We start from the raw sequence: 9,110 nt of genomic DNA, 5'->3' as shown, positions 1-9,110 counted from the left end.
CAGGCAGGGGGCGAGGGCAGGGGCTTGTCAGCACCTGCGTTATATCTGAGTTGTCAAAAACTGGCTGGTCATCAGTCTGTGTCACCTGTGTGCCCAGGAGCCCTGTCCTGGTTCTTGGGGCCTGTGAGCCAAAAAGGTCCCTGTCCCAGGGGAGTGACAGGCAGTAATTAAGCTGAGGTGGGTGGGGAGGTTTGTCTCGGCCTCCTCTGTTCCAGGAGACCACTGTTCGTTCTCCTTGGAGCAGCTGCTGGGAGCTGGAGTGTTTATTAGATTTCTGACTTGCTGAGCCTGTAATTAACCTGCTGGTGCAGACAACTTCCAGCTGCAAGAACCCTGAAATACCTTCATTAAAAGCAGCTCCTGGGCCCGCCCTGTCAACAGGCCCTGCTCAGGGATGCGCATCTCTGAGGAGGGGCCTCCAGGAGAGCAGGTCTGGCAGGGCTGGGGCTGTGCTGCGGGACAGCAGCCCCTCCACCTGGACCTGGGAGACCCTCTCCTGCACAGAGGGTGGGGGCCTAGCCTGTCCGTGAGGTAATGAATTCCTCATCACCTGCGTAGAGACCTAGGCTCTGGCCTGGATGTAGGAGACCTGACGTGCAGGTGGCTTCCACATCTGAGCCTCAGCTTTCCATCTGTAACAGAAGGCATTGGACTTTTCTATCTCCAGAGGGGCTTCCAGTCAGGGAATCTGTGTCTACCAGCCCTGTCTCGCACTGAGTCCTGACTTGGCCTTACAGCCCTGAATCCAGACTTGGGTAGCCATCATGGATCAGTGTTAGCACGTATGGAATCTATTTGCCATCCTAGTACTTACCTAACAGTTCTCTTTTCCCAATATCAAGGAGAGTAGAGAACTGTAAATTAGCCAATTGTTTGGAAAACTGGATTTCTACTTGATATTTTTAGTGTCCAGCCAGTGACCTGGCAGTTAGGTGTCTGTCAAATTAACCCAAGGTTTGAAGATGCTGAGCACACCTTGCCTATCATGCTGTGCCAGCAGGAATGAGTAGGAGTTGCAATCCTCCTTTTTCATGCAGAACAGATGAAAAACAGTCATCACCTATCTGCCCGGCAGTCAAACTTCCATCCACTTTTGGCATCCAGATGGTCACCAAATAGAAATCAAACAGAAGAAGCCTTTGAGCCAGAAAACAAATGTGGACACAAAGCCCGTGCATTTTATTCCATGAGAGTTATTTTTGATGAGCCAAGTCTGGTGGCTACAGTGGGTGGCCCGAGCTGGTAGGTGCCATCATTTCCCTTTCCCTTGCTCAGGGGGAATGGCTTGTTCATCTGGTTGCACCAGACTGGAAAGATAAATAAGGCGGGTCAGTTCAGACTGATTGACAGCAATGAGAAATCAATGACAGTTGACAGGAAGGGAAGACACAATTGGGTGGATTAGCCAATAAGGTAAGCACGGGCCATACCACATCAGAGTGAAACCCACGTGAAATTGTTCACTACAGATTAGTAAGTAAGCACAAGTAAGCCTGTGCTTACCTTACTGACTGAGTCATCCACTCCTGTCAGGGATTATAAATTTGAAAAGAGGCTTTGATTCTGTAGGAAGTTGCTGTGAGGTTGGGAGAGAGACAGACGCCAGCCATACCTAGAAGAAGAATCTTTGATGTGGTGAAAAAATATGAAATTGTTCCCTATAGTAAGTAAGCACAAGTAAGCCTGTGTTTATTTTGCTTATTGGCTAATCCGCCCCTGGGACACGTATTAAAAAAAGGCTGAGAGGAAGTGCACGGCCGTCCTGGTATTTGTAGTGCGACACTGACCTCAATGCCAGGTCATCACGTTTCCGTGTTCCCACTGTCTTCTAACTAGGAGTCCCTGAGTGGCACAAATAGTTCAGTGCTGGGACGATGGTCTGAACCGACCCAGAGGCACCTTGAGAGAAAGGCTCGGAGTTCTACTTCCAAAAGAAAACCCTGTGGGGCACAGTTCTACTCAGGCACACCTGGGGTCGCCACGAGTCAGAATTGACAACACAACTAACAGCTTAGGTAGGGAAGTACCACAAGCTAGAAAACTTCTAAGAAATAGGAAAAGGGGCAGTGTAGTAAAAGTACAGGTTTCTGGAGCCAAATAGATTTGAATCCTAGTTTCACTTCTTTCTGTGTAGAGTAAGATATTGCTTCTTTCTGCCCAGAACTATTATGAAGATTAGACATGTATACAACATTCAGCACCGTGACTAGCATGTAAATGGTTCACAATGGGCACCTGTTGGCATTTTTATTACCAACGAATTTGCTGACTTTGAACCACCTCTGTGCTGTCCCATTAAACCTCCTCCTGAATGTGATCTGCAGGCGGCAGGGTTTTTATTTCAGTGCTGTGCTCTTCTCTAAGGAATCTACACGCAGCCATCCCCAAGGGGAGGAGGGCAGGGCTTGTATTCTCACCTGCCTTAATGGCCTGAGGAACATGCCCAGGCCAGCCGTAGCCGCTGAAACTCTGCCCTCTGCTCTCAGAGGTGCCGGCATCCCACGGGGCACGTCCTGCTGGGGGGTCAACACCCACTAGGTGCCTCTTAGGGCAATTTGGACAGGGGAACTCTCCAGCCAGGGTTTGACTACTTACGGAAGGCCTTAAGTAATCACTTGGTGCCTTTTTAAAAATGTGTTTATCTGTTACAAAAATAATGCAGTCTTGAGGAAATTTAGGAAAATACAAACGATAAAATACAATTCAAATCACCATAGTCCTAGTACTAAGATAAACACTATTAATGTTTTGGTGAATTTATTTCTAGGCTTTTTTCTTTCAAATATATGTACAAATACATGTTTATACATTATTTAGATACCATATAAATTGCTTTGTGACATGCTTTTTCCTCTTTGTTATACAGTAAAAATTTCAGTTATTAACTATTTTTTGAAAACATGGCTCTCCAGGTTTCTGTCACCTGAACTCTACGAGATGCAGCTTTCTCCACTAAAAAGCAGGTTCCACAACTCCTTCCTCAGAGGGTTGCTGTGAGGTCGCACGACTGTTAAATGGTACACATGGAGGCAGATGTGCTCGTAAAGAGAGGAAAACGCCAGTACAGTCACAGAAAGCAGCCACAGGTAATATGCAAACAAATGGATGTGGCTTGTTCCAAAGAAACTTTATTCACAAAAACAGGCAGTGGGCTGGATTAGGCCCATGGCTGTAGTTTGCCAGCCTCCTCTGTCTCCTAACAAATGAGTACCTGACACAGAGAAGGCACTTTGAATTATACAAATATCTGTAGAATTAATGAATAAAACAAGTGATCATGGAGACTTGTTGATAAATATGACTGTTGGCTATAAGATTGGCCAGCACGAGTTCAGGAGCAGAGACAGCAGGGGACAGGAACTTTCCCACAACCTTTGATGTCCTCTGACAATGTCCATGACAATGGTCTGACAGTGATATCTGACTGGAATCTTAGGAAATCAACCCACAGGAGGAAGAAAAGCCTGCCTCAGTGGGACAACTTAGCCATAGATGCAACTTCTGACAACTCCCAGGAGCTAGTTGGAGGTAACAATACAAGAACTAGGATTTAGTTTACCAGAAGAGGCGATGGCATAAAGGCTTGGTGAAACCTGTGACTGTCCACAGACCGTCCACAGTAGGGTGGGTGGGCTCCTGCGCTGCCTCCCCATGCCCACAGCCACACACTGGGAGGAGCCCAGGGGAAGTCCTGGCAGTGCCCGCGGGAGGAGCTACTCAAAGCTGTCACCAAGGAAGGGCTCCCTGCTGGTTCCCCTGGACAGGGGGCAGGAGCAGGGAGAGGGCAGAGCAGAGAAAGTGCTGGATCACACACATTCTCCACAGTTGGGATCACTTTCTGCTTTGGCTTCCCATTCTTGCTGCCCTAGGCCTTCGTACAGGAGAGGAGGAATCACGGGAGGGAGGTGGTGGAGGTAAAGAGCTGCTTAAGGTACCCACCCCACCTGCCCACTCCCACCCTGGAACCTGTTCCCTCAGAGGGAGCGCCCCTCAGCTCCCGCACCGGGCTGTGCGCCAAGGGTGGGGGTGGTGGGGTGGTGGTGGTGGAGGAGGCTCATTCCATCCACCTACTTCAATCTGCCGTGAGACATCCAAGCCTTCGGTGACCTCCCCAAACACCACGAGCTCGCCATCCAGCCAGTCTGTCTTGTCACACATCAGGAAGAACTGGGAGCCATTGGTGTCTGGACCAGAGTTGGCCACGGAGAGAAGGCCTGAGGGAGGGAATGACCACACTGGCTGCCTGTGCCCCTGGCTCCCAGCCTCGGAGGACACCTGTGCAGACCTGTCTACGGCCCTGGAGCCAGGCAGGCTCAGAAACTGGACGCACAGCCCACTTGGGCGTGTCCAGCTTGTCATTCCTTTAAGGGGGTGAGCAGGGTTGTTTCAGTCTACTGGTTTGTTCTTTCATTCTTTCATTTATTTCACAAACAAGTGTCTATTTTATAACCAGGCCCCTGTTGAACCTTGGGGATACTGGTGAGCAAAACACAGTCCCCAGCCCTGTGGTAGAGCTCAGTCCAGTGAAGAGTCACTCATTTGTGCTGAAACACAATGAAGCCCAGTGACACGGAAGTCTGTGCAGGGAATGGGAGGGAGCACAAGAGGCAGCAGAGAGAGAGAGAGCAACAGCGAGACAGTGTATACAATGTCACCAACCACTATGTGTGGCACTGTCAGGTAAGGCTTTCTGGAGGAGGTGGTATCTGAGTTTAAGACTAAAAGCCTGGGTTTGGATTGGGCTGAAGAGGGTGTACCATGAGACGCTGCACTCGTCTGTGGTGATGAGAAACCCCACCCTTCATGGCGGAGCCTCTAGACCACAGGCTCTCTCCACTCCACTCGCAATCCCCAGAGTCCATCTGGGTATACACTGTTTCAGAATACAGTGGTGAACAAGACTGAGTCCTGCTTTCATGAAGCCGACATCCTAGGAAGGGAGACAGGAAACACATAAAAGAATATATATTTTCAGGTAATAAGTGTATGAAGAAAAGCAAAGCTGAGTGAAGGGAAAAATGAGATGGTAGGAAAGCCTATTTTAAAAAGAGGTCAGGGTAGGCCTCTCAGATGAGGCGACCCATGTGAGACACCTGAGCAAATGAGGGGAAACCATCTGGATGCTGGAGGAAGAACGCTCCAGGAGAGGACATAGCATTTGCAGAGTCCCTGAGGGTGGAAGGAACTGGGTATATCTGCGGAGCAGCAAGCCTGCCAGTGTGGGTGCAGAGGGCAAAGAGAGCAGGACCTCTGATGAGCCTGGAAGGGGGGCCAGGACCCAGGTCAGGCCACCCTTGCAGGCCCTGATTCCATGCATGGTGGGCACCATGGAGGGGTTGTTGGCAGATTGACGTGATAGGATTTATTTTTAAAGGATTGCTCTGACCGCCATGTGAAAATCCGACAATGGAGGGGGAAGAGGCAAGAGTGGAAGCAGACCAGTTAGGAGGACCACAGTGGTTGTGGAGGAAGTGGTGAAGAGTGTGTGGACCAGGATATAATTTGAAGATAGATGGATTTGATGCATGGGTGACGAAAGGAGAGATGATTCCTAAGTTTCTGACCAACCAAGTAGATGGTGCTGTCATTTACTGAATATGGAAGCCTCGGGCAGGAAGAGGTTAGGGAAGAAGGTCAAGTAGTTGTTCTGGACATGTGAAGTCTGAGAGACCCATGGGGTATCCAAGTAAAGATAACAAACAAGGTACTGGACAGAAGTCTGGAACTCAAAGTGGGATCAGCATGGAGACTTAAACGTGGGCATCATTAACAGAGATACCAATGAAAGCCCTGGGACTGCACAAATTTGCCCTGGCCAGTGGTACTTATTAGGGGTGGTGGCACAGTGGTTAAGAGCTACAGCTGCTAACCAAAAGGTCGGCAGTTTGAATCCACCAGCTGCTCCCTGGAAACCCTATGGGGCAGTTTTAATCTGTCCTATAGGCTCACTATGAGTCAGAATTGACTTAACGGCAACAGGTTTGGTTTTTTGGCTCACCCTTAAGGAACCTTGGAAAATACGAATGTTTTTGATTATCAGAAATATTGGAAGATGCTACTGGCATTTAGTGGATAGGGCCCAGGAAGGCTAAATGTTCTGCAGTGAAGGGATTGTCCTATATCCTCTTGGGCTTTCAAATGTTCTGCCAGATATTGGTGTAGGTAGAAAATCTGTTTATAATTGTGTTGTTAGCTGTCATCAGGTCAGTTCTGACTCGTGGCAACCCCATGTGTACAGAGCAGAACTGCTCCATAGGGTTTTCAAGGCTGTGACCTCCAGGTGGGTTCCAACTGCCAACCTTTTGGCTAGATGAGCACTTAACTGTGTGCCACTCAGGGACTCCTTGTTTATAATTACCTGAACTTAAAGCCTAATATAAGCTTGAAATTATTGTTGTTTGTTTTTAATTCATACCGAATCTTCCAGGAATGGAACTGCTATATAAATCAAGAGAAGATTGCTCTTTGTTTATTCAGAATTTAACTGATTTCATTTACCATTTCACAAATCATGTCACCACCAGCAATACAGTTTGTGGTATCCAAGCTGCTGGTCAGCAGGCCCATCTCCATTTCTAACTGCTGCATCTGAGTACAGGTGCACACCCAAGTACAGGTATACACATCTGAATAATTCACCTTGTCTTTTAGTATAGCTGAGCTTGAATATTATATTACACAATATGTACTCTTTCAGTATAACTTACTTTCTTGTGAAGTTACTTTCTATTAGTTATAGAATCACATTGATTTTTCAGTTATTATGTGGGTAGGTAGAATATATCATGTATGAACTTCAGTTTAGCTCAGTAAAATGGGTCCTCACAAAATATGACTGTAAAAGGGGAGCAATGGGTCAACAGGAAAAAAAGACTGAGCTCAGGGCCATTTCAATTTCTAGGGGTCAGGAAAAGAACGAGATAGCAAAGAAGACTGAGAAAAAGCAGCCACACAAATAAACAGAAAACCAGAAGAGGAAGGAGTCTTGCCAGTCAAGTGAAAGACTGGAGGGGCAGGCAGTTAATAATACGAAATGCTACCGAGAGGTAGAATAAAATGAAGGCTGAGAACTGGCTCTTGGCCAGATAGAGGCTGTTGGCCTCTTTGGCAAGAGTGGTTTCAGTGGGGATACAAGTCTGGCGGGCGGGGATTAGGCAGAATGGAAGGCATTGAGTCTACACAACTTTTTCAACTTTTGCTAAAAAAGGGGGTCACAGGAGTGGCAGCTGGAATCAAGGGAGAATTTTTTTAAAGATTAATACCAAATGCTTTTATGTGCATGCAGCAGAGAGGGGAGAATGCGTGTTACAAGACAGAGGGGACAACTACAGAAGCAGAGTTCCTAAGCTGGTGAGAGGAGATGGGATCTGGTCCATGAGTGGACAGCTGGCCTTAGGTGGGAACAGAGACAGTTCACCCTCTGTAACTGGCAGGAAGGCAGAGCGCATATGTGAAGAGAGATGCAGGAAGCCAAGTCATGAGCTGAGGTGAGGTGGGGTGGGGCAGTGGCAGAGGTTTCAGGACTGAAGAAAGGTATGGAATCTGCAGCTCTGACTGGAAATCTAGCAAGACTGCTGATGGCCCCCTTAAGAAATGAGTCATAAATTTTAAGTTGGACCACTCAGCACAGTTCTCTGTTTTTCTCCAGCTGTTTGGGTACAAACCACTGGGATTTTATTAGTTAGAGAGGGACAGTGGAGGTCAAGGAAATGAATAAGAAAAAACTTACAGTGGCAGACCAAAGAATAAGCTAGACTAACAGGTAGTGTGGAAATGGGGGAGAGGAGGAATAGACAGTACACGAATGTTAAGTATATAAATATGCCCACTTGAAATCATCTTTATAACCCCAAGGCTTACTCCGCTCCAGCAAGGCTGAACACTGCCCATGTGTTCAGTAGCTGTGACTCCTCAGAGCTGCACCTGTCACTGTGTCCTTCACAGTATTAGCCCTAGTCCAGCCTCAGTCTCCACAGACACCAACTGGGTCCTACCTGGTCCCATGTGTTTGAGGATAAAATTTTTATTATCAAACTTCTTCCCACAGATGGACTTGCCCCCGGTGCCATTGTGGTTCATGAAATCGCTGCCGTGGCACATGAACTGGGGGATGATGCAGTGGAAGCCACTTCCCTTGAAGCCAAGGCCCTTTTCATGGGTGCACAGGCAGCAGAAATTTTCTGGGGTTAAAAATGAAAAAGGCATTGAGGTAAATAAAAAATAAAACCTCTCTAACTAGTATCTGAAAAACTGTGTATTATATTTATTTAACATTCTCATTTTAAAATAAGAGATGCTCATGATAAACTTTTGTGAAAGTGACATCTTGAAGGACTGTAGGGCATTCTGGTTAAAGGCAGATGAACACATGATTCTAGGTCTGTTCCCTCCCCAAACCATACTAAATTGGTGGTGAAGTGGTTTTTTAAAAGAAAAAGGAAACGGAGAAAAGACAACAAACAAAAAATTCTGAAAGCTGGGAAACAAGTCATTGAGTCATAACTGACACAGCAGACCCAAGAAAGCAGAATCTCAAGTTGGGAAAAGCTGAGAAGCAACTCAATTTATGTTGCAGAACCCCCAAAAGCTCAGACATGTGAAAATAAAAACAAAAAACAAAAAAAGCCAAAACCAAATCCATTGCCGTGAAGTTGATTCCAACTCATTGTGACCCTATAGTGCTTCCACAGCTAACCAATCACTTTAGCCACTGCGCCACCAGGGCTCCTATAAGGGAGAAGGTAGGTCTAAAAAAATGTTAAGTCTGGTCAAGAGCCTGTTTAATTAAGTAGTTAACTCCCCAGGTGCTCTCCCCTCTCTGAAGCTGGGGCCTGCCCCCGCACCACCCTGGTAGCAGACTAGAGGGCCACTTTCTGGTAGGTTAAAGCAGAGGTCATCAGACTGGGGAGCCCTACACACATCTGAGGCTGAGGTACTGTAATGACAAATAGAGACTGTTGTTGTCGTTAGGTGCCACTGAGTTGGTTCCGACTCATGGCAACCCTATGCACCACAGAATGAAACACTGCCTGGTCCCACACCAACCTCACAATCACGTTATACTTGAGCCCACTGTTGCAACCACTGTGTCAATCCATCACGTTGAGGGT

General features: G+C 47.2%; 1 protein-coding gene across 1 annotated transcript; it reads right to left on the bottom strand.

The window, feature by feature from the left end:
• Window positions 1–1,252: 1,252 nt before the first annotated feature.
• LOC100670256 (peptidyl-prolyl cis-trans isomerase E) lies at window positions 1,253–8,268 on the bottom strand. The gene is given in 4 exon segments (XM_064279940.1): window positions 1,253–1,307; window positions 3,612–3,871; window positions 4,072–4,214; window positions 7,995–8,268. Coding segments are annotated over 4 exon segments (669 nt in total). The 5' UTR covers window positions 8,206–8,268.
• Window positions 8,269–9,110: the final 842 nt, after the last annotated feature.

This window comes from Loxodonta africana, chromosome 3 (assembly GCF_030014295.1).
Source record: "Loxodonta africana isolate mLoxAfr1 chromosome 3, mLoxAfr1.hap2, whole genome shotgun sequence".
In the NCBI taxonomy this organism is placed as follows: domain Eukaryota; kingdom Metazoa; phylum Chordata; class Mammalia; order Proboscidea; family Elephantidae; genus Loxodonta; species Loxodonta africana.
This window is presented reverse-complemented; position numbering and strand designations above follow the sequence as displayed.